General features: G+C 36.4%; 1 protein-coding gene across 1 annotated transcript in view; it reads left to right on the top strand.

Moving 5' to 3' along the window:
- HCN1 (hyperpolarization activated cyclic nucleotide gated potassium channel 1) overlaps positions 1 to 26,886 on the top strand; it is a 407,076-nt gene that overhangs the window by 345,965 nt on the left and 34,225 nt on the right. The window contains exon 6 of the mRNA XM_030814040.1: positions 6,858 to 7,098. Coding sequence (XP_030669900.1) covers positions 6,858 to 7,098 — 241 coding nt within the window. The remainder of the gene's footprint in view (positions 1 to 6,857; positions 7,099 to 26,886) is intronic.

The raw sequence follows: 26,886 nt of genomic DNA, 5'->3' as shown, positions 1-26,886 counted from the left end.
GCAATGAACACGTGCATGCATGTGTCTTTATAATAGAACAATTTATATTCCTTTGGGTTTATACCCGGAAATGGGATTGCTGGGTTGAATGGTATTTCTGTCTCTAGGTCTTTAAGGAATCACTACACTGTCTTCCACAATGTCTAAACTAATTTATGCTCCCATCAAGAGTGTATAAACGTTCCTTTTTATCCACAACATCACCAGCATCTGTTATTTTTTGACTTTTTAATAATAACCATTGTGACTGATGTGAGATGGTATCTCATTGTGGTTTTGATTTACATGTCTCTAATGATCAGTGATGTTGATCTCTTTATCATATGCTTGTTGACCACATGTATGTCTTCTTTTGAGAAGTGTCTGTTCATGTCCTTTGCCCACTTTTTAATGGGGTTGTTTGTATTTTTTTTGTAAATTTGTTTAAGTTACTATAGATGCTGGATATTAGGCATTTGTCAGATACACAGTTTACAAAATTTTCTGCCATTCCATAGGTTGTCTGTTTACTCTGTTGATAGTTTATTTTGGTGTGTAGAAGCTCTTTAGTTTAATTAGTTCCCGTTTGTCAATTTCTGCTTTTGTTGCAGTTGCTTTTGGGGTCATTATAAAATCTTTGCTCGTGTTTATGTCCTGAATGGTATTGGTTATATTCCAGGGTTTTTATAGTTTTAGGTTTTACATTTAGTCTTGAGGCAGTAATAAATAGCCTACCAACCAAAAAAAGCCCAAGACCAGACGGATTCACAGCTGAATTCTACCAGATATACAAAGAAGAGCCAGTAGCATTCCTACTGAAAATTTTCCAAAAAATTGAAAAGGAGGGAGTCCTCTCTAACTTATTCTATGAGGGAAGCATCATCCTGATACCAAACCTGGCAAAGAAACAACAAAAAAAGAAAACTTCAGCCCAATGTCCTTGATGAACATTGATGCAAATATCCTCAACAAAATGCTGGCAAACAGAATCCAGCAGCACATCAAAAAGCTTATCCACCACAACTCAAGTAGGCTTCATCCCCAGGATGTAAGGTCGGTTCAACATACACAAATCAATAAATGTGATTCATCACATAAACAGGACTAAAGACAAAACCTCATGATTATCTCAATAGATGCAGGAAAGGCTTTTGATAAAATTCAACATCACTTCATGTTCAAAACTGTTAATAAATTAGGTATTGAAGCAACATACCTCAAAATAATAAGAGCCATATATGACAAATGCACGGCTAACATCATACTGAATGGGCAGAAGCTGAAGTATTCCCTTTTAAAACCAGCACCAGACTAGGATATCTTCTTTCACAACTCCTGTTCAATACAGTACTGGAAGTTCTGGCCATAGCAGTCAGGCAAGAGAAGTAAATAAAGGGCATCCAAATAAGAAAAGAGGAAATCAAGCTATCCCTGTTTGTGAATGACATGATCCCATGTCTAGAAAACCCCATTATGTCAGCCTAAAGCTTCCTCAGCTGATAAGCAACTTCAGTAAAGTCTTAGGATACAAAATCAATGTACAAAAATTGTGTCAGCATTCCTGTACACCAACAACAGTCAAGCTGAGGGATAAATCTCAGAAGACATTCCATTCACAATTGCCATGAAAGGAATAAAATAACTAGGAATACAGCTGACAAGAAAAGTGAAGGATCTCTACAAGGAGAGTACAAACCACTACTGAAAGAAATCAGAGATGATACAAACAAATGGAAAAACATTCCATGTTCATGGATAAGAAGAATCAATATTGTTAAAATGGCCATACCACCCAAAGCAATTTATAGATTCAATGCTATTCCCATTAAACTACCACTGACATTCCTCACAAAACTAGAAAAAACTGTTTTAAAATTCATATGGAACCAAAAACTAACCCAAATAGCCAAAACAATCCTAAGCAAACAGAACAAAGCTGGAGGCATCATGCTACACAACTTCAAACTATATTACAGGGCTACAGTAACCAAAACAGCATGGTACTGGTACAAGAACAGACTCATAGACCAATGGAACAGAATACAGAAATAATTATAGATTTTTATTTGTAAATGAAAACTTGATAGAAACATATATCTGAAATTGAAATGCATGATATATATACAATTTGTCTTCTTATGACAGACCACAGTTATTAACTCCACAGCAATATAAACAGACACATTCCAGACCTGCTGCTTAACCCCAGACTGTACTATGATATGATTGTTTTCAAGTGTTTACTAGGAGATCTTTTTAAAATTAACTTTTAAATGAGTTAACTTAAAGAAAATATGCTTTACATGCTGTGACAAAATCATATTTATTTTCTTAACTCTGAAGAGCAGTAATTATATCTTTAATAAGCTTTTTATTTTAGAATAATTTTATATTTGCAGATGTCTTAATTCATTTTTCATTGCTATAGAGGAATACCTGAGGCTGAGTTCTTTATAAAGAAATTTATTTGTCTCACGATTCAGCAGCCTGTACAAGATGCATGGCACCAGCATCTGTTTCTAGTGAGGACCTCAGGAAATATTCAATCATGGTGGAAGGGGAAGGGGAGCCTGCATGCCACATGATGAGAGAGGACATGAGAGAAAGAGTAGGTGTCAGGCTCCTTGTAGCAATCAGATGTCATGGGAACTAATAGAGTGAGAACTCACTCATTAACTCAAGGACAGCACCAAATCATTCATGTGGGTTCTTCTCCCCCATGACTGAAACACCTCCTCCCATGCACCACCTCCAACATTGGGTCAAATTCCAGCATAAGACGTGAAGTGCCAAGCATCCAAACTATGTCAGCAAAAAAGTTTCAGAAATAGTATGGAGAATTCCCATATACCTCACATCCAATTTCCCCTGTTTTTAATACCTTACATTAGTATGCTACATTTGTAATAACTACAGTTATGACTCAATATTGATACATTATTATTAAGTCCGAACATTATTCAGATTCCCTTAGTTTTCTTTAAAGTTCTTTTTTTCTATCCTAGGATCCCGTCCAGGATACCACATTGTGGTCACTTGTCATGTCTCCTTAGTCTCCCCTTGTCTGGGACAGTTTCTTCCAAATTTCCTTGTTTTTGATTACCTTGATCATCTTGAGAACTGGCCAAATATTGTGCAGAATTTTCCTGAATTTGGGTTTGCTGATGGTTTTTGTCATGATTAAAATGGGATTATGGGTTTGGTGTAGGAATGCCACAAAAGTAAAATGCTCTTCTGATTACATCATACCAAGAGTACATGCTACCAACATGATTTAGCACTGTTGATGTTAACATTGATTGCCTGACTTGAGGTGGAGTTTTTCATGTTTCTCTATTGGAAAGTTACTACTTTTCCCCTCTTTTCCTTATTGTATTCTTTGAAGGAAGTCCCCATGCTCAATGCTCAGCCCATCCTTATGGGTTTGGTAATTATTCTCCAACTTTTTGAGGCAGGAGTGCTTATATGAATTATTTGAAATTATTTGGAATTTAAACAGAAAGTTGATGTATTATCCCTCACTTTTTAGTAGTTTAACCAATCATTTAGATTTGTATGTGATCTTGGTTATTTATTTTATACTTTGGGCTTAATCCAATACTTTTTATTGTTGTTACTCAAATTTTTCCAGCTTTGTTTGACCACTGGTAGCTCTTTCAGTTGGCCCCTGTGTCCCTTTGAAATATCTTCATTACTGTGAGGTTTTTGTTCTGTTCATTCTGGGGATTGGTCTTTCTGTTTGTTTTTTCATTTGTTTTTAGCATGTACATACTTTCTTGTACTACAAAATATTCCAGGAAAGAAATAATTACATTTTTTGAAGTGCCAACATAAACTTAATAATCTGGAGCAACTTGTTACTAAGGTCGGGACCATGTGTTTGCCTTCCTTAGCAAGAAACCTTTCCTCAATTTAATGCATATAGATAACACTCCTAACTCAGTCCTGATATTTTGATAAAAGAGCTAATTATAACAAATGCCATAAGTAATCTGAATTGACATTAGAGATAATAACAGTGTGTTTTATTTGCCTCAGTGTGCCCTAAGGAAAGGTGATTGATTAAAAAATTTTTTTTAAGTTTTGCTTCATTCTATAATGACATGATTGTTTCTGCTATACTAGATATCCTCAAAACAAGCAGTTTTCATGGGAAGATCAAAGACTTTTAGAATTCAAGAAGATTCTGTCTCATTACCTTTTTTTCTATCATATCTGTTAGAATTTACAGTTTTAATCAGGTAATACTCCTGGGAAGTAAAAGTTGCATGAAGGAAGAAAACGTTAATAGATTTCTTCAAACAATAATATGAAATTATTCCAGTAGTGTTATAATAAAGGGAGTTCTAACAGAAACACCTGGATATGCAATGTATCATTAACAAGTTATTCATGTAACTAAAGATCAGGTTAATTGCTTATCAAATATAATTCCAACTATTTTCTAAAATAAAAAATGAGAGATCCGTGAAGTGAAACATTTGCATAGTTCAAATCAAGGTACAAAGATGAAGGGATTCTCTATTATTTTGGTATGAAAACTCTTATTTTCTCTACAATCTGACTTATTTTCAATTTCCTACACAGTATTATTCTATGTCATTTTACATATGAAATAATTAACTCTCAATCAACTAATCTAGCTATTTTCATGACATACATAGCTCTGTCTTCTTTTAACTCCACGTCACCTTTTATCTTCCTGTTGTTTTTGTATAGAAATATTTGGAATAGTAAAAAATTTTTTAATACAGAAGACTTGTCTCTCAAGCCATTTGCTTGAGAAAGCTAAGAGTTTTAAGTAACCATCTCCCAATGAGAAAATTAGTCTTTGTGAGTACTTTTTTACAACTGAGACTCCACCCACCTACCTACCTTCCTTCCTTCCTCCCTCCCTCCTTTCCTTCTTTCCTTCCTTCCTTCATTCCTTCTTTCCCTCCTTCCTTCCTTCCTTTCTTACTCTCTCCCTCCCTCCTTCTGTTTCTTCTTTTATCCTTTCCTTCTTTCCTTCCCACCTGCTCCCTCCCTTCCTCCCCTCTTTCTTTCCTTCCTCCCCTCCTTCATTTCTTCCTTCTTCACCGCTTCCTTTATATGCGTGCATATTTATTCAGTACTTACTACTTGCTGAACATTGCTATGGACCCACACTCCATGCATCAGCTAAAATTATCACGAATTTCCCTAGATAGAGCCAGTCATGGAATCAAGTGTGTATTTTGGCTTGAATAGTGATGCACCAAGTACCACATGTAATATCTTTCTCTTGACTTTGCTGCTAAGTTCACTTTCTGATTATTGTTGCTTATTTGTAAATATTTTCTCATCTTCCATGAAGCTCCACTGTTACAGACATTGCTGTGCTTTGCTAAACTCACAAAATATTGTTCAGGATGAAACACCTTCTTTTCCAAGGTAGATCCAAAATGTTGTGCCTTCTGTATCACCCGGAATTCTTTATCTATCCTGGATGGCATTAGGTCATTTTATGAAGTAAGATCATAGAAACCTTCTTTCTCAGTCTTGGAATTGATGGGTCTGTATAACACATTTCCCCAAGGCAGAAGATAGAGTTCTCAGACTCTGTTAATACCTATGATTCCTTGTGCCTTCTTTTTACCTCTTAGCAGACATGACCAATTTCTGTGCCTCTTACACAAAATCACAAATGCAGTCCCAGCCTTTTGTGGGGTAACTCATTGGTAAGGAAATTTCTGAGAATTGGCTTTGTGGCAAAAATGTAAATTTCCACTGTCTCTTCTGTGTCACATAAGTGATTTGCATGATTAAAAATGTTTGGTTCCATATTTCTATTTTCATCCAGAGGGATAAAAATGTGTCTGATCTTGATCAGAATCCACAGAATGAAATCAAACATACAGATCTCCTACTTAAGAATTGGCCTAATCCTGGAATAAAACAAACAACTCAGGAAAAGGCAAATATGTCCTCTCTCTAGCCCATCACTTGCAATGGAATCCCAAGAGTCTTTAGAAAGAATGATTTCTGATTCTAGCCCAGACACCAGTTGAATTTATAATTTTATTTTTTAAATTTTTTTGAGACAGAGTCTCACTGTGTTGTCCAGGCTGGAGTGCAGTGGTATGATCTTGGCTCACTGCAATCTCCGCCTCCTGGGTTCAAGCAATTCTCTGCCTCAGCCTCCCGAGTAGCTGGGCTTACAGGCGCCCACCAGCACACCCAGCTAATTTTTGTATTTTTAGTAGAGACGGGGTTTCACTATCTTGACCAGGCTGGTCTTGAACTCCTGACCTCATGATCCACCCGCCTTAGCTTCCCAAAGTGCTGGGATTAGTGGCATAAGCCACTGCGCCTGATGAATTTATAATTTTAGATTAGAGTCTCCTTTGTGTAACCTTTTTCTGCACTATCCATTGAATGACACTAACAAAAAAAAACATCAAAATGCTTTTGTCTGGTAGCTGGACCCAGACGAAATGGAGCACAGACACAGCAATATCATAGCTAATAGGAAGTGATATGGCTTATTTTCTTCATAAATAAAAGATAAAAGGAAGAATAGAATGTATTCACATTTTAGAAGTTTTAGTTTCATATACACAGTAGTAAAGAAATGGGAAGTTATAAAAGTTGAGACTCGTATATTATATTAACATTTATCGAATATTTAATACATTCCTATACTACACTAGGTGCTGGGGACACAAAAATTTCAACGTAAAAATAAAACATAATCCTGACTGTAATGTGATGTGCATTACTAGAATTTATGAATTTTTGTATCTAAATTTAAATTTAAATTGCAATGTTATGCTGTATATATTTTAAATTTCAGCATGTTTTTCTTCCAGATATGATTAATATCTCTCTTAATATTTGTTTACTCTTGATGTCTTTAGGAGATAGTCAACTTCAACTGTCGGAAACTGGTGGCTACAATGCCTTTATTTGCTAATGCGGATCCTAATTTTGTGACTGCCATGCTGAGCAAGTTGAGATTTGAGGTGTTTCAACCTGGAGATTATATCATACGAGAAGGAGCCGTGGGTAAAAAAATGTATTTCATTCAACACGGTGTTGCTGGTGTCATTACAAAATCCAGTAAAGAAATGAAGCTGACAGATGGCTCTTACTTTGGAGGTGAGTAAAAAAGATGCAACTAAGATGAAATCTAAACTGCTTAAGATTTGTATCTTTAAGAATTTTGGAGATGTCAGCATATCAGTTTTTTGGTTTTGAATGTAAACTTGTATGTGAATCCTGATAAAAGTGTCTATGACAGTGTTTTCACATTTCAGAGTCACAGGCTCAATGTGTGTGCATTTACTACTACATTGGTTGAGATATTATTTCAACCTCTTTATCTGGAACCAAATAATAGGGGCTTAAGTCAAATGGAAAGTAGAATTTGGTGACCTAGATTCCATCCATCCACTAAAATGTTTTGTTTCGTTTTTGTCATCTCCACAAGAGGAGCTGATTCCTCTCCACCATGTTTTGATATGGCCCATATAATGGGGCAGAAATAATAGAAGAAATGAAAAACTAACAGCTTCCGTTTGATATTCCTACTGCCCAGAAATTGCAAAAATCATTGCTATTCACATATGATCGCCAAGAATTGGCAGAGGATCACCTTCAGGCCTAAGGAAGGCTGCAAAATGTAGCCTCTAGATAGATGGCAATTTACCTCGCTAAAAATTTATGGAAACTGGTATCGTTTCTGTATTAGTTCATTTTCCAACTGCTGATAAAGACATACCTGAAACTGGGAACAAAAAGAGGTTTAATAGGACTTAGAGTTCTCCATGGCTGGGGAGGCCTCAGAATCATGGCAGAAGGCAAAAGGTACTTCGTACATGATGGCAGCAAGAGATAATGAGGAAAACGCAAAAGGAGAAACCCCTGATGAACCCATCAGATCTTGTGAGACTTATTCACTATCATGAGAATAGCATGGGAAAGACCCGCCCCCATGATTCAATTACCTCCCCCTGGGTCTCTCCCATAACATGTGGGAATTCTGGGAGGTACAATTCAAGTTGAGATTTGAATGGGGACACAGCCAAACCATATTAATTTCCAATTTTTATTAAAATTATATATATAAAATACATATATATGTTTCTACACATGTACAAAAAATGCCTAGAAATTGATTTACTGGGTCAAAGAGTATTCGATCTTATTTTTAGACTTAGACAAATAACACCAAATTGCTTCTTTGATAAGGGTGCCTGTTTGCTTTGCCAATTCAGTTTTAGTTTTGTCTTGTGTATTAGTCCATTTTCATACTTCTGTAAATACCTGAGACTGCGTAATTTATAAAGAATAGAGATTTAATTATCTCACAGTTCCACATAGCTGGGGAAGCCTCAGGAAACTTACAATCATGGCAGAAGGTGAAGGAGAGACAAGCAACTTCTTCACAAGCAGCAGGAGAGAGAAAGCACAGGGGAAACTGCCATTTAAACCATCAGAACTCCAGAGAACTCCCTCACCACCATGAGAACAACATGGGGGCACCCATTACCATGATCCACGTCCCACCGCCCTTAACACATGGGGATTACAATTCGAGATGAAATTTGTGGGGGGGACATAGAGCCAAACCATATTATCTTGTTCATAAACAAAAGGACATACCCTAATTATTTGCATTTCTGTTTGCATTTTTGTTATTTCTGGGAGGTTGAGAAGTTTCTTCCTAGAGTTACTAATTGCTTGGATTTTTTTTTTGTTCCTATTCTTTGCACATTTTTCTACTCTCTTGTTTGCCTTTGTAAATCTAATTTATAGGAATGTTCCAGATATGTATTTTATATGATGCAACTATTTTCTCCTAATTTGTTGCTTGTTTCTTAATTGCGTTTACAATATCTGTCATCATTTTGATCCTCATTATTGTTGATTTAAATCTGCCTATTTTTTTCTTAAGGCATTAAAGATTTTATGTTCTATAAGTGGGTTTTACACACTGCAAAATAATGGAAATGCTTTTCTTTCTTTTTTTTTTTTTTTTTTAATGACAGGGTATCTCTCTGTCACCTAGGCTGAAGTGCACTGGCATGATTATGGCTCACTGCAACCTTGCTCTGCAGGCTCAAGTGATTCTCCCACCTCAGCCTCCCTAGTAGCTGGGACCACGGGCATGTGTCCCCATGCCCTGCTTTCCTACTTTTAAATTTTTTGTAGAGATGGGATGTCACCATTTGCCCAGGCTGGTCTCTAACTCCTGGGCTCAAACAATCCTCCTCCCTTGACCTCCCAAATTTCTGTAATTTCTGGAATGAGCCACCACACCTGACTGGAATTGCTTTTCACATTTTTATCTATTTTATTTAGTTTTACTACATTTTATCATGACTACTGTGTTATTATAATTTATTATGTTTTGTTATTATATATATTCTAAATACATTTTTAGTATTAACCCAACCAAACTGTATTTGTGAGTATAATGTGAAATATTCTGTATTATCCCCTTTTTTTACCTCAAAGAGACAATTTTTCCAAAATAATTAATGAAGGATTTCATCCTTTCTGCTAACTTTTGAAATGATTCCTTAGTAATATGCTGACTTTAAGAAATGTTCCTCATTTACAGCTAAGATATATTTATTAGGAAAATATTTGAATTTTGGTAAGTGCATTTTTTTAACTTGATCAAAATAACCATGAGGTTATAACCCATTAATCTATTATGGCTGAGTGAAACATATTAACTCAAATTAATTAACTTCTTTAACTTCCTGCTCACCAATTAAGAACAATTTTGAAGCTCCATTTTAAAGCTTTCCATTTCTTCCCACTCTTCTTTCTTGTTAAAATGATTCTGTGTTGTCTCATTGGCCCCTTAGCCTTTTGTGTGGGCTATTCTAAGAAAAAAGCAGATTAGGAAAAGCTGTGAATCTAACAGGTTCTGCTTCAGAAATGCAGAAAATTAATGTTTGAATGAAGGGAAAAAAGAAAGAGAGTATTGAAGTTAGATGGGATAAGAAATGAAAGTATACAGTTGATCTTGAGCAATGTGGAGATTGGGGTACAAACCACTGCTCTGTCAAAAATCTGCATATAATTTTTGACTCTGCAGAATCTTGACAATAGTAGCCTATTGTTGGCTGGAAGCCTTAACAATAATATAAATAGTCGATTAAAACATATTTTGTATGCTGTATATATTAGATACTCTATTCTTAAAATTAAGTTAGCTAAAGAATATAAAATATTTAAAAATTAATAAGGAAGAGAAAATATATTTACTATTCATCATAATAAATAGATCATCATAATAAATGGATCATCATCAAGGTCTTCATCCTCGTCATTTTTATGTTGAATAAGATGAAGAGGAGAAGGAAGAGAAGGGGTTACTTTTACTATCTTGGGGTGGCAGAGGCAGAAGAAAATCCACCTATCAATGGGCTTGCCTAGTTCAAACCTGTGTTAAGTAGTGAACTGTATATGTACAGACCAGGTTTGGGGATAAATTTGTAGGAGGAAAAGTCTTTGAGTCAGTTTCTGGGGATTTGATGAATATGTAGAAGAAACATTTAAAAAGAATTTTTTGAAGTGTTATTATGCACAAAGACGGGATTTGTGAAGTCGACATATGTTTTGTGAATTCAAAGGAGGTTTTAAATACCTTACATTTAATTTGGTAATATGACTAAGGTTTTATACAAAGACTGGAATATGTTCCTCCCTGGATTTATGTGGGTTAAACTATTATTACAGTGAATCACATCACTGAATATCCTTGTGTTAAACCATAAGATCATTTCTGAGATAAAAACTATTTTTTCTTGATGTAATATTTCTTTAACATAGTGTGGCTTCTCTGTCCATGAGTGAGATTGGTCTATAATGTAGTTGTTATTGGGGTCATTTTTGTGATCTCCTAGATGACTTTGGATATCAGGTTATGCTCAGTTCTTAGAAAGAATAATAAAACTTTTTCAAAAAGTATTCTCTGTTATAGAGAAGTTTAAACAATCTAGGCATTACCTGTTATTTGAATATTTGTTAGGCTTCACAAAGCCACTTGTGTTTGAATCTCTGTATTTTGTGGTTATTAAAATACTCAGGTTTTCTATTTCTTTAGGAGTAATCATTCAGTTCATCTAATTCAATTGTTTATAATACTGAGTACACATTACTATCTCCTGGAAAGCTTTAAAATAATTTGATGCCAATGCCAAAAACCTACTCTATATTTTCTCATATAATTGAGTGGAGTTGAAATCCAATCACCAGTATGTTAAAAAAAAATCCTCAGATGATTCAAAATAATTTTTAAATTAAAAATAGATAGTTATAGAGACAGAGTGAGACAGATGAAGATATTGATATAGATATATGGTTCACTTTTTACTGTAAAACTTTTATTTCCTTTTTATTACAGGGGCTTTATATTTACACAATTATTGCAAAGATCATACAGATAATTCCAATGTAAACATCTTGCATTACTATGGTATTGTTGGTCAAAACTAATGAACCAACTGTTAAAGTGCTGAATAAAGCACATTTTTCATTGAGATTTTTCCAGTCTTTACTCAATGTCCTTTTTCTGTTCAGAATCTGATACATAATACCACCTGACATTTAGTAGTAATGTCTTCTTTGGCTACTTTTAATCATTAAAGTTTCTTGGAATTTCCTTCTTCTTGATTAATTTGACAGTTTTTTTGCCTCTTTTTTATTATTATTATACTTTTAAGTTTTAGGGTACATGTGCACAAAGTGCAGGTTTGTTACATATGTATCCATGTGCCATGTTGGTGTGCTGCACCCTTAACTCGTCATTTAGCATTAGGTATATCGCCTAATGCTATCCCTCCCCCCTACCCCCACCCCACAACAGTCCCCGGAGTGTAATGTTCCCCTTCCTGTGTCCATGTGTTCTCATTGTTCAATTCTCACCTATGAGTGAGAACATGCGGTGTTTGGTTTTTTATCCTTGCGATAGTTTGCTGAGAATGATGGTTTCCAGTTTCATCCATGTCCCTACAAAGGACATGAACTCATCATTTTGTATGGCTGCATAGTATTCCATGGTGTATATGTGCCACATTTTCTTAATCCAGTCTATCATTGATGGACATTTGGGTTGGTTCCAAGTCTTTACTATTGTGAATAGTGCTGCAATAAACATACGTATGCATGTGTCTTTATAGCAGCATGATTTATAATCCTTTGGGTATATACCCAGTAATGGGATGGCTGGGTCAAATGGTATTTCTAGTTCTAGATCGTTGAGGAATCGCCACACTGACTTCCACATGGTTGAACTAGTTTACAGTCCCACCAACAGTGTAAAAGTGTTCGTATTTCTCCACATCCTCTCCAGCACCTGTTGTTTCCTGACTTTTTAATGATCACCATTCTAACTGGTGTGAGATGGTATCTCATTGTGGTTTTGATTTGCATTTCTCTGATGGCCAGTGATGATGAGCATTTTTTCATGTGCTTTTTGGCTACAAAAATGTCTTCTTTTGAGAAGTGTCTGTTCATGTCCTTTGCCCACTTTTTGATGGAATTGTTTGTTTTTTTCTTGTAAATTTGTTTGAGTTCATTGTAGATTCTGGATATTAGCCCTTTGTCAGATGAGTAGGTTGTGAAAATTTTCTCCCATTTTGTAGGTTGCCTGTTCACTCTGATGGTAGTTTCTTTTGCTGTGCAGAAGCTCTTTAGTTTAATTAGATCCCATTTGTCAATTTTGACTTTCGTTGCCATTGCTTTTGGTGTTTTAGACATGAAGTCCTTGCCCATGCCTATTTCCTAAATGGTATTGCCTAGGTTTTCTTCTAGGGTTTTTATGGTTTTAGGTCTAACATGTAAGTCTTTAATCCATCTTGAATTAATTTTTGTATAAGGTGTAAGGAAGGGATCCAGTTTCAGCTTTCTACATATGGCTAACCTGTTTTCCCAGCACCATTTATTAAATAGGGAATCTTCTCCCCATTGCTTGTTTTTCTCAGGTTTGTCAAAGATAAGATGGTTGTAGATATGTGGCATTATTTCTGAGGGCTCTGTTCTGTTCCATTGGTCTATATCTCTGTTTTGGTACCAGTACCATGCTGTTTTGGTTACTGTAGCCTTGTAGTATAGTTTGAAGTCAGGTAGCGTGATGCCTCTGGCTTTGTTCTTTAGGCTTAGGATTGACTTGGCCATGCAGGCTCTTTTTTGGTTCCATATGAACTTTAAAGTAGTTTTTTCCAATTCTGTGAAGAAAGTCATTGGTAGCTTGATGGGGATGGCATTGAATCTATAAATTACCTTGGGCAGTATGGCCATTTTCAGGATATTGATTCTTCCTACCCATTGCATGGAATGTTCTTCCATTTATTTGTATCCTCTTTTATTTCATTGAGCAGTGGTTTGTAGTTCTCCTTGAAAAGTTCCTTTACGTCCCTTATAAGTTGGATTCCTAGGTATTTTATTCTCTTTGAAGCAATTGTGAATGGGAGTTCACTCATGATATGGCTCTCTGTTTGTCTGTTATTGGTGTTTAAGAATGCTTGTGATTTTTGGACATTGATTTTGTATCCTGAGACTTTGCTGAAGTTGCTTATCAGCTTAAGGAGATTTTGGGCTGAGACAATGGGGTTTTCTAGATATACAATCATGTCATCTGCAAACAGGGACAATTTGACTTCCTCTTTTCCTAATTGAGTACCCTTTATTTCCTTCTCCTGCCTGATTGCCCTGGGCCAGAACTTCCAACACTATGTTGAATAGGAGTGGTGAGAGAGGGCATCCCTGTCTTGTGCCAGTTTTCAAATGGAATGCTTCTAGCTTTTGTCCATTCAGTATGATATTGGCTGTGGGTTTGTCATAGATAGCTCTTATTATTTTGAGATATGTCCCATCAATACCTAATTTATTGAGAGTTTTTAGCATGAAGCGTTGTTGAATTTTGTCAAAGGCCTTTTCTGCATCTATTGAGATAATCATGTGGTTTTTGTCTTTGGTGCTGTTTACATGCTGGATTACATTTATTGATTTGTGTATGTTGAACCAGCCTTGCATCCCAGGAATGAAGCCCACTTGATCATGGTGGATAAGCTTTTTGATGTGCTACTGGATTCGGTTTGCCAGTAATTTATTGAGGATTTTTGCATCAATGTTCATCAAGGATGTTGGTCTAAAATTCTCTTTTTTTGTTGTGTCTCTGCCAGGCTTTGGTATCAGGATGATGCTTGCCTCATAAAATGAGTTAGGGAGGAGTCCCTCTTTTTCTGTTGATTGGAATAGTTTCAGAAGGAATGGTACCAGTTCCTCCTTGTACCTCTGGTAGAATTCAGCTGTGAATCCATCAGGTCCTGGACTCTTTTTGGTTGGTAAGCTATTGATTATTGCCTCAATTTCAGAGCCTGTTATTGGTCTATTCAGAGATTCAACTTCTTCCTGGTTTAGTCTTGGGAGGGTGTATGTGTTGAGGAATTTATCCATTTCTTCTAGATTTTCTAGTTTATTTGCATAGAGGTGTTTGTAGTATTCTCTGATGGTAGATTGTATTTCTGTTGGATCGGTGGTGATATCCCCTTTATCGATTTTTGTTGCATCTATTTGATTCTTCTCTCTTTTCTTCTTTATTAGTCTTGCTAGCGGTCTATCGATTCGGTTGATCTTTTCAAAAAACCAGCTCCTGGATTCATTAATTTTTTGAAGGGCTTTTTGTGTCTCTATTTCCTTCAGTTCTGCTCTGATTTTAGTTATTTCTTGTCTTCTGCTAGCTTTTGAATGTGTTTGCTCTTGCTTTTCTAGTTCTTTTAACTGTGATATTGGCATGTCAATTTTGGATCTTTCCTGCTTTCTCTTGTGTGCATTTAGTGCTATAAATTTCCCTACACACACTGCTTTGAATGTGTCCCAGAGATTCTGGTATGTTGTGTCTTTGTTCTCGTTGGTTTCAAAGAATATCTTTATTTCTGCCTTCATTTCATTATGTACCCAGTAGTCATTCAGGAGCAGGTTGTTCAGTTTCCATGTAGTTGAGCGGTTTTGAGTGAGATTCTTAATCCTGAGTTCTAGTTTGATTGCACTGTGGTCTGAGACAGTTTGTTATAATTTCTGTTCTTTTACATTTGCTGAGGAGTGCTTTACTTCCAATTATGTGGTCAATTTTGGAATAGATGTGGTGTGGTGCTGAAAAAAAATGTATATTCTGTTGATTTGGGGTAGAGAGTTTTGTAGATGTCTGTTAGGTCTGCTTGGTGCAGAGCTGAGTTCAATTCCTGGGTATTCCTTGTTAACTTTCTGTCTCATTGATCTGTCTAATGTTGACAGTGAGGTATTAAAGTCTCCCATTATTATTGTATTGGAGTCTAAGTCCGTTTGTAGGTCACTACGGACTTGCTTTATGAATCTGGATGCTCCTGTATTGGGTGCATATATATTTAGGATAGTTAGCTCTTCTTGTTGAATTGATCCCTTTACCATCATGTAATGGCCTTCTTTGTCTCTTTTGATCTTTGTTGGTTTAAAGTCTGTTTTATCAGAAACTAGGATTGCAACCCCTGCCTTTTTTTGTTTTCCATTTGCTTGATAGATCTTCCTCCATCCCTTTATTTTGAGTCTATGTGTGTCTCTGCATGTGAGATGGGTTTCCTGAATATAGCACCCTGATGGGTCCTGACTCTATCCAATTTGCCAGTCTGTGTCTTTTAATTGGAGCATTTAGCCCATTTACATTTAAAGTTAATATTGTTACGTGTGAATTTGGTCCTGTCATTGTGATGTTAGCTGGTTATTTTGCTCGTTAGTTGATGCGGTTTCTTCCTAGCCTCGATGGTCTTTACATTTTGGCATGTTTTTGCAGTGGCTGGTACTGGTTGTTCCTTTCCATGTTTAGTGCTTCCTTCAGGAGCTCTTGTAGGGCAGGCCTGGTGGTGACAAAATCTCTCAGCATTTGCTTGTCTGTAAAGTATTTTATTTCTCCTTCACTTATGAAGCTTAGTTTGGCCGGATATGAAATTCTGGGTTGAAAATTCTTTTCTTTAAGAATGTTGAATATCGGCCCCCACTCTCTTCCGGCTTGTAGAGTTTCTGCTGAGAGATCAGCTCTTAGTCTGATGGGTTTCCCTTTGTGGGTAACCCGACCTTTCTCTCTGGCTGCCCTTAACATTTTTTCCTTCATTTCAAGTTTGGTGAATCTGACAATTATGTGTCTTGGAGTTGCTCTTCTCAAGGAGTATCTTTGTGGCATTCCCTGTATTTCCTGAATCTGGATGTTGGCCTGCCTTGCTAGATTGGGGAAGTTCTCCTGGATAATATCCTGAAGAGTGTTTTCCAACTTGGTTCCATTCTCTCCATCACTTTCAGGTACACCAATCAGACGTAGATTTGGTCTTTTCACATAGTCCCATATTTCTTAGAGGCTTTGTTTGTTTCTTTTTATTCTTTTTTCTCTAAACTTCCCTTCTTGCTTCATTTCATTCATTTTGTCTTCCATCACTGATACCCTTTCTTGCAGTTGATCATATCGGCTCCTGAGGCTTCTGCATTCTTCACTTAGTTCTCGCGCCTTGGCTTTCAGCTCCATCAGCTCCTTTACGGACTTCTCTGCATTGGTTACTGTTGTTATCCTTTCGTCTAATTTGTTTTCAGTTTTTAACTTCTTTGCCATTGGTTTGAATTTCCTCCTGTAGCTCAGAATAGTTTGATCATCTGAAGCCTTCTTCTCTCAACTCGTCAAAGTCATTCTCCTTCTAGCTTCATTCCGTTGCTGGTGAGGAGCTGCATTCCTTTGGAGGAGGAGAGGCACTCTGCTTTTTAGAGTTTCTGGGTTTTCTGCTCTGTTTTTTCCCCATCTGTGGTTTTATCTACTTTTGGTCTTTGATGATGGTGTCGTACAGAAGGGTTTTTGGTGTGGATGTCCCTTCTGTTTGTTAGTTTTCCTTCTAACAGACAGGACCCTCAGCTGCAGGTCTGTTGGAGTTTGCTAGAGGACCACTCCAGACGCTGTTTGCCTGGGTATCAGCAGCAGTGGCTGCAGAACAATGGTGGCTGTAGAACAGCGGATCTTGGTGAACCACAAATGCTGCTGTCTGATCACTCCTCTGGAAGTTTTGTCTCAGAGGAGTACCCGGCCATGTGAGGTGTCAATCTGCCCCTATTGGGGGGTGCCTCCCAGTTAGGCTGCTCAGGGGTCAGGGACCCACTTGAGGAGGCAGTCTGCCCATTCTCAGATCTACAGCTGCATGCTGGGAGAACCACTACTGTCTTCAAAGCTGTCAGACAGGAACATTTAAGTCTGCAGAGGTTCCTGCTGTCTTTTTGTTTGTCTGTGCCCTACCCCCAGAGGTGGAGCCTACAGAGGCAGGCAGGCCTCCTTGAGCTGTGGTGGGCTCCACCCAGTTCGAGCTTCCTGGCTGCTTTGTTTACCTAAGCAAGCCTGGGCAATGGCAGGCGCCCTTCCCCCAGCCTCGCTGCCACCTTGCAGTTTGATCTCAGACTGCTGTGCTAGCAATCAGCAAGGCTCCAGGGTGTAGGACCCTCCGAGCCAGGTGTGGGATATAATCTCCTGGTGTCCCGTTTTTTAAGCCCGTTGGAAAAGCGCAGTATTAGGGTGGGAGTGACCCAATTGTCCAGGTGCCATCTGTCACTGCTTTCTTTGACTAGGAAAGGGAACTCCCTGACCCCTTGCACTTCCCGAGTGAGGCAATGCTTTGCCCTGCTTCGGCTCGCGCACAGTGCGCTGCACCCACTGTCCCGCACCCACTGTCTGGCACTCCCTAGTGAGATGAACCTGGTACCTCAGACAGAAATGCAGAAATCACCTGTCTTCTGCGTCGCTTGCACTGGGAGCTGTAGACTGGAGCTGTTCCTAATCAGCCATCTTGGCTCCACCGCCTTAATTTGACAGTTTTAAAGACCACTGGTTAAGGTATCTTGTAGAACGTCCCTCAACTGGGATTTGTCTGATGCTTTTCTCTAGATTAGATCAGGGTAATTGTTTTGGGGAAGAAAAACAAGACTTAAAGTACCATTCTCATCACATCATATTGAGAGTGCATGGTATGAATATATCTTATTGCTGTTGATGTTGACCTTAATCATCTAACTTGAGTTAGGGTTTGTCAGACATCTCCATTGTAAAGTAAATTTTTCTTCCCTTCCCATTCCATACTGTACTCTTTGGAAGATAGTCACCATGCAAAGCCCACAAGTAAGGAGTGGAGAGTATTGTTCCACTTCCTTAAAGGCCAAGTATGACATAAATAATTTGAAATCATTCTGAACAGGAAATTTACCTATTCTCTTTCATTATTTATTGATTTATACAATCCTTTTTGTATCAGTATGGACACTTGGATATTTATTTTATAATTTGGGTTATAATCCAGTACTACTTTATTAATTCTCTTGCTCAGATTGTTTCATATTTGGCTATTGGGATCTCTTCCAATTAGCCCCTATGTCCCTTTGTCCTCATTATTGTGGGTAAATTTTTTCTTATTTCCTGTTACCACAATATGCTCCTGCCTCATCTTGAATAGTTCCTATCAGTCAAAAATTATTCATTTCTTCAAGGAGCCTTGGATTCTGTAATTGGAGAATGGTAATTGAAATAAAGATCTGGAAAGCCTTGAGGTGGTGCAGGGTATCACATGGTGAGGGAGCTGAGCATGCTCATGTGGAAGACTAAATTCTTCTTTCTCTTTTTATAAAGCTACCAGTTCTCTCTGATTATAAATCATCTATCCATCAACCCATTAATCCATGAATGGATAAATCAGTTCATAAAGGCAGAGCCCTCATGATCCAGTCAACTCGTAAAGGCTTCACCTCTCAGTACTGCCATATTGGGTATTAAATTTCAAGGAGTTTTGAAGGTGACACATATTCAGACCATAGCAACATCTTTCCCCTAATCTTGATTTTGGGAGAAAGCATCCACCTATCACCATTAAGTATGATGTTAATTGAATAGTATTTTTTAGATGTTCTTAATCATATTGAGAAAGTTATCCTTTATTACAACTTTTCTAAAAGTTTTTTTTAATCGTGAATGAATGTTGGATATTGTCAAATGTATGTTTTTCTATGCCAAGTCTGTGATCCTATGTTTTTTCTTCTCCAGTTCGTCAATGTGGTGAATTGTTTTGATTGATTTTAATTTTAAATGTTGAACCAGCCTTGCATGCCTAAAATAACTTCTATTGCATCAAAATGTGTAAAATGTATTGGATTGGATTTGCTAATATTTTGGTCATGATTTTGTCTCTATCTTTATGAGATATATTATTCTATGCATTTTTATTCATGTAATGTGCTTTCTGATCTTTGTGTTAGGCTGATTCTCACTTCACAGAATGGATTAGAAAGTGCTCCTTCCGTTTCTATTTTCTGGAAAAGATGGTGGAGAATTGATATTATTTCTTCCTTAAATATTTATAGAATTTACTGGTGACAACTTTTGGGCCTGGTGATTTATTTTTGCAAGGTCATAGAATAATTGATGTTGGGAGCAAGCCCCCCAAAATCTGGCCATAAACTGGCCCCAAAACTGGCCATAAACAAAATCTCTGCAGCACTGTAACATGTTCATAATGGCCCTAACGCCCAAGCTGGAAGTTTGTGGGTTTACGGGAATGAGGGCAAGGAACACCTGGCCTGCCCAGGGTGGAAACTGCTTAAAGCCATTCTTAAGCCACAAACAATAGCATGAGCAATCTGTGTCTTAAGAGCGCGTTCTTGCTGCAGTTAACTAGCCCAACCTATTCCTTTAATTCAGCCCATCTCTTCGTTTCCCATAAGGAATACTTTTACTTAATTTAATATCTGTAGAAACAATGCTAATGACCTGTTTGCTATTAATAAATATGTGGGTAAATCTCTGTTCAGGGCTCTCAGCTCTGAAGGCTGTGATTTCCCACATCACACCTCTATATTTGTGTGTGTGTGTCTTTAATTCTTCTAGCTCCGCTGGGTTACGGTCTCCCTGACCGAGCTGGTCTCAGCAAACAGATCCAATTTCTTTGTGGATATAAAGTTATTTAGGTTATATAGTTCTCATTATGTGAATTTTGTTAGTTTTTACTTTCCAGGAATTGCTCCACTGCATCTAAATTAAATTTGTGGACACTTAAGTTCTTTGTAGTATGCGTGAATCATTCTTTTAGTGTCCCCAGGATCAATACTGATGACCCCTCTTTCATTTTTGATGTTGATAATGTTTACTTTCTTTTTTCTTGGTCAGTCTTCCTAGAGAATCTTAAAAAATGTATCTTCCAAGAGCTAGAGTTGCATTTCATTGTTTCCTGCTTTCATTTTTATTGATTTCTATCATAATTTTTATGGTATTCTTAGTCACTGGGCTTTGAGCTTAAATTGCTTTCTTTAGTCTATTTTGCTAAGATGGAAGCTTAGAATATTTTTCAATCTTTCTTCTATTCTAATATATTTATCTAATACTATGTAGTATAAATTCCTCTCTAAGAACTTCATTTTCTGCCTCCTACAAATTTGGTGCCATATTTTAATTTCCTTTCTTTTTTTAATATTATCTGAGACTTTTTCCTTATCCCATATGGTTTTTAAGTGTGTCAAATATATAGGGATTTTCTATCTGTCTTTCTGTTGTTGGTTTCTAGTTTAGTTCATTGTGATCTGAAATTTTACCTTGTATGATTCTCATTATTTTCTATTTGCTGAGGTGTGTTTTATAGCCCTAAATCTTGATAAATATTCCATGTAAAAATGAGAAAAATAATGTTCTTCCATTGTTATTTGTTTAACCCAACTCACTTGAGTAAGAAATTATGTAAAATACTATTTTGTTTCCATTCAGAGCTTTTAGCCTCATTCATATTTTCACTATGATGACATGGGGTGGCTATTGGTGGACCTCAAGGGTACCAGAAGCACAAGACTTTTATGGGCAGTTTATGGAAAAAATAAGTTTACATTACTTTGAATATCAACATGCAGTTTTAGACATCAAAGAAGGTAATGTAAGGCAGTTAAAATCTAATAACATGTACTTAATTAATAAGCTATACATATTATACAATCCCTGACTATTTCATTATCTAATATGAAATCTTGAGATCAATAACACCAAATTTTATATTATACTAGTTTTGTATTTGTATAAGTTGAGCATGACAAGTTCATAGTATTGTTAAGCAGAAGAACCAGAAGTTAGCTGAGGAATGCTTTTTTCACTCTTCTAATATGTCTAACTAAATAAACACAATCAGTTCACAAAACATTAAACCCCAACAAAATGGAGGACAGAATAGTAAGCCAAGGAGACTTATTTAAAGAAAGATCAAACTCAAAAGTTTTGAATTCTGTGCATAACTTGATTTATGTCTACAATAATGCAGGAGTATGTTTCTAGATCAGTATAATTTTTTAACTTCAGAGATTTTTTTTTTTACTTTTTGGTGAGGCGTGTGGCTCATGCACCACCTTATCCAGTATTCTTAGCAGAGGTCTTACGTAGCATTGTAGCAGAAAGAGTATGAGGAAATGAACCAAATATAAGTGTGAGACACATTCATAAGGCCTGGGGATAGGGCAGTGAGCAAAAAATCCCATGCACTCATACTCATGGAACTTATATTTTAGTGGGTGGTTATATTTTACAAAGAAGAATTCAATAAAGAAACCTGGAAATTACTAAAAATATTAAGCCACATTACAAAAAAGTGACAACCATATTGGAGTTAGAGTCCAGGCATGTGGATTACCTGGGAGTCCTAGGCTTCCCATTGAGAGTGACGGTGAATGGGCATAAAGAGTTTAAAGAGATTTGTCTGCATAGCTTGGGCCAGGTGGATGGCGAGTGAGTGTTGGGGTTGTGGTGAGTGTTGGGGTGCTCAAGGAGTGATGGTTTTGATTGTAGCAAAAGGAGTGTCTGGACTCCTGCTTAACTCCTCCGTTGAGTTAGGTTTTATAATCTCATCATCCTCTTTTAAATATGAGGAAAATGAGTCTCAAAGCAGTTAAACAAGCTGGCCAAGGCCATGGACTTGAGAAGGGACAAACCCAGGTTTCAAACTCAGTTTGTTTCTGAACTCGAAGTCTGTGTTCTTTCCAGAATACCTCACTGCCTCTTAAGAGGGGCATGATTATTCTCCAATATATCACTTCAAATCTGTCCATGGCCCTTTTATTTAATTTCCATGGAATTCACTAAACTCTTTTGTAATCTATTCATATGTTCTATATGACCATTCTATTAAGGTAATCATACTGTAAATGTATTATCCACTAAGTAAAATGCCATTAACAAACCTCATTAAAATGTCCAATAATATACCTTTGTACCAATACTTTATGATTTTAAAGAAAAGTTTGTTTTTGTAATATAATTTATTCAATTATTATTAATATCTCCTTTACTCATTCATGCCTTAACAATCATTTATCTTTCCACACCAAAGTGTCCTAATTGATTCAGTCTCCTAATTTTCTTTCTTTCAAAATGTCTGTCCCATAAGTTCTTTTTATGGAATGATAATGTGAAACAAGCCTATGAGAAAGGAAATATTTCTCATGACTGTTGTTAAATGCTGCTTTAATAATGGACATTTTGCAAGCTGTGAAGGGACTGGCAGATACTTTACAGAGTTAATGTATGTATTTAGGATTTTTATGACCAAAATACATTTGGGCAGGTAATGATTATGTGACATTTTAAAATTTAGAGACACCAATTTGAAAAAACCACAGGCAATCACGGTCACGGTGACTATTCATTAACTCTAAGAGGACTGAAACATCTGCCAATCTGCAGTTTGCAATTTACTCCACTTCTATACTATATTTGTTTAAGCTCATGCTGGTTTTCTAGAAGGCATAAGGAATCTGTTGACAGTTAATCAAATTAACAATTTGATTAGCTCAATTTTTTCTATTACATTTATGAGGAGCAGGAAGAAGAGGCAGCCGTAGGAAAGAACGATTAATCTTCTTATGGAGGTTTTTTTTTTATTTTTCGTTTGCTTCCTCATTCGTTATCCTCTTAGATGAGGCTAAATGAAGTAATTGTGTCCATGCTGGCAAGTCAACTCTGTCAGATCTTTTCTTTTCTTGTCAGGTCTTGGCTGACTTAGAAATAAATGTCAAATAATATACAATCACAAGCTGAAGCTTTGTTAACTCATTGTGTGAGAGAGATGCTAGTCACTTTATCCTCACCTCACAGTTCTGTGTCTTTATAAAGTCATTTATAAATGAATCAATGCCAAATGTCTGACATATTTAGGAAAATTAGGGTGAACATTAAGAAGACATTTTATTTTGAAGTCAAAATGTCTTTCTCTTTTTAATAAAATAGTAGAAAAAGAGAGGGAGGGGAAGAAGGAGAAACCTAAAAAGTTCATATTACAATCCTGGGTCCTCCTGTATCCCTGTGGTTGTTCACAAAGGACCACATTTAAAGAGGTTTTTGTTTTGTTTTGTTTTGTTTTTGTAGACCATGTCTTGCTCTGTCACCCAGGCTCACCTCAGCCTTGACCTTCTAGGCTTAAGTGATCTTCCCGCCTAAGCCTCACAAGTAGCTGGGACTGCAGGTGTATACCACCATGCCTGGCTAATATCACTGATCATTAGAGAAAGGCAAATCAAAACCACAATGAGATACCATCTCAAACCAGTCAGAATGGCTATTATTAAAACATCAAAAAATTATAGATACTGGTAAGGTTGTGGAGAAGAAGGAACAATTTTACACTGTTGATGGCAGTGTATATTAGTTCAATCACTGTGGAAGACAGTGTTATAATTCCTCAAAGACCTAAAGACAGAAATACCATTTAACCCAGCAATCCCATTACTGGGTATATACTCAAAGAATGTAAATTGTTCTGTTATAAAGACACATACATTCAAATGTGTTTTCATCTCTTTGTGCTGGTGTTAGGTAAACTGATTTTCTCTTTGTGCTTTCATAGCATTTAGCCTATTATTAAATTATTTCAATTATTATTTCATATGTAAATTTAAAATATTACTTTATAAATTGTCTGAGTTTAGATACTATGATTTCTTCAAATTTAAACATGTGAAACCAGAGCACAGTGTGTGAACAAGCAACAACACTCAATAAGAACATTTATAAAGAATGAATAGATGGGTAGAAGAATGATGGATGAATGGATAGATATATTTTCTTTGTCACTGCTCTTAATCTTTATTTCTTCTTCTTTCCCACCAGCTCTAAACTTAGAAAAGTAGTGAAGCATCCCATTCACTTTAATATTATTCTCATTCTTTGAGAATAATAATATTTTGTTAGTCTCATTCTTTATTTGAAGATAGGAAATTTATACATATGATAATGATAAAGTACAATCTAAACTTAATGAAACATACCAGGCGATTTCTGAGAAATTCAGAGTTTATGCCTTTTAAATTGTTTTCTAATTTCAAATTAATCTCACTTTATTAGGGATCAGATAATATAGTCCTAGAATTTAAAACAATAGAATCTGTAGGGATGATGTCTAGCAGAACTTTTTGTGGTGATGAAAATGTTCTAAATTTTACACGGTTGAAAAAGCTAGCCACTATCTGGGCCGGGCGCGGTGGCTCACGCTTGTAATCCTAGCACTTTGGGAGGCCAAGGCGGACGGATCACGAGGTCAGGAGATCGAGACCACGGTGAAACCCCATCTCTACTAAAAAATACAAAAAATTAGCCGCGCGTGGTGGCGGGCACCTGTAGTCCCAGCTACTCGGAGAGGCTGAGGCAGGAGAATGGCGTGAACCCGGGAGGCGGAGCTTGCAGTGAGCCGAGATCGCGCCACTGCACTCCAGCCTGGGCGACAGAGGGAGGCTCCGTCACCAAAAAAAAAAAAAAAGAAAAAGCTAGCCACTATCAATATATAGCAGTTGAGCGTTTAAAATGTGGCTAGTGTGATTGAGGAACTATTTAGTTTTATTTTTTATAATCATTTTAAATTGAATTAAATGTTAATAGCCATATTTGACTATTGCCCAGCATATTGTACAAAACAGTTATCAATTGTAAGATTAAGATAACAGAGATTTGCAAAGAAATTGTATCTAGAATGGTATAAATGAAATTTGTTATTTCATGTAAAGCCCGACATACTCCTAAGAGTGTTCAATTATTTCAGGAATGGGGCAAATAAATTACATTCCTTTCTTCTTTCCTTTTTTTTTCTTCAACAAATGGATATTGAAAATACACTGTATTCCACATAGTATTCTAAATTTGTGTCATGCAATAGTGAATAAAATAAAATTCTAGCATTCATGGATATAATGCACTATTGAAAGGACGTAAAATAAACAATAAACAAACGTGTATATAAAATAATTTCAAATAATATTTGATGCCATAAAAAATAATAAAGCAAGTTAATAAAAGAATATTTTGGGCAGAAGGCTTAATTAAAAGGGACAGCACTGGATGTGGTGGCTTATGCCTGTGTTCCCAGCACTTTGGGGTACAAAGGCTAAAGGATCACTGGAGCCCAGGAGTTCAAGACAAGCCTGAGAAGCATAGTGAGTCCCTGTCTCTACAAAAAATCAAAAAGTAGCTGGATGTGGTAGTACATACAACTACTTGGGAGGCCTGGAGTGGGAGGATCCCTTGAGGAGACGGAGGTTGCAATGAGCCAAGATTGTACCATTGCACTCCAGTCTGGGCAACAGAGGGCAACCCTGTCTCAAAAAATAAATAAAATAAAAAAGAGAGAAAGCTAGTCATATAACAATCTGAGGAAGAAACGTCATCAGCATGGGGAATAACAAGTGCAAAGCTCCTAAAGTGAAAACAGAGGTGGTAAGTTCCAAGAGCAAAAGGATGCCAGCTTTGCCAGACCAGAGAGATAGGTTGAAAGATTTATAAAAGATGAGCTCAGTGTGGTGTCCAGAAAACAGAACAGGTGGGCATACACAGAACATGATATATTTATAAGATGATCATCTTAGTGATAGACCAAGAACTCTAACTTAGTTCATGTGGGAAGGTAGTGAACAGTGAATAAGGAGTAGAGTTAATGAACTACAGGTCCATATGAGAGAGAAAAGTTATTGGAGGTAGAGAAGTAGAATAAAGTAAGCTGGAAATAGAAGAAATGATCTGAATAGAGGTTTTGGAATTAGTTAAGCTATTGGTGGTAACAAAGTCTAAGATATGACCTCAGTGGCTGAATAAAAATTAAAATATGAAAGATGGTGATAGTGAGAAAATCAAATAATACTTAGGCCATTGTGTTTTATGAAGCATTTTCAAGCTTTCTGATGGACACAATGATTATATGTCTACATTATTATGGCAAGAATAATCTATACTTCAGTGAAAGACATTTGAAACCAAATTAAAGCTGTACTTTTAAGATTCTTTTTTCCTTTCATATATTATTTATACTCTTTTCCTTATTTTCTCATCATCTCTTTTGTTTCTTCATGATTATTTGCAGCATTTATATAAAAGATATATGGAAACTATGAGACTATAACATTCCCGTTATACTGTAGACTTGTAAAAGATCATGTTATATTTCTGCTTATATCTGCATCGTCAGCATAATGACTAACAGATGATTTTTACTGAGTAAATATTGGTGGCATCGGATCTACTTTTGGAGCTACCTTTAATTGAATAAGTTTTTATAATATTAAATTAACTAATCCCAAACTTTTCTTCTAATAAATGGTGTCTTTTATTTACAATTTTTTAAACATAAAAGTGTCTATTTATTTTTGTTTTCCCTACAAATTCTTAACAGAAGTCATAAATGTGAACCAAATAATTAGACTTAGTGTTTCAGTAATATCTTACTTAGTACTTGTTATGGACTGAATGTTTATGTCCCCTACAATTCATATGTTTAACTGTAGTCCCAAATGTGATGACATTGGAGGTGGGGCCTCTGGGAGGTAATTAGGTCATGAGGGTGGAGCCCTGATGAATAGGATTAGTGCCCTGTATTT

The sequence above is a fragment of the Nomascus leucogenys genome, chromosome 6, assembly GCF_006542625.1.
Source record: "Nomascus leucogenys isolate Asia chromosome 6, Asia_NLE_v1, whole genome shotgun sequence".
NCBI lineage: Eukaryota > Metazoa > Chordata > Mammalia > Primates > Hylobatidae > Nomascus > Nomascus leucogenys.
This window is presented reverse-complemented; position numbering and strand designations above follow the sequence as displayed.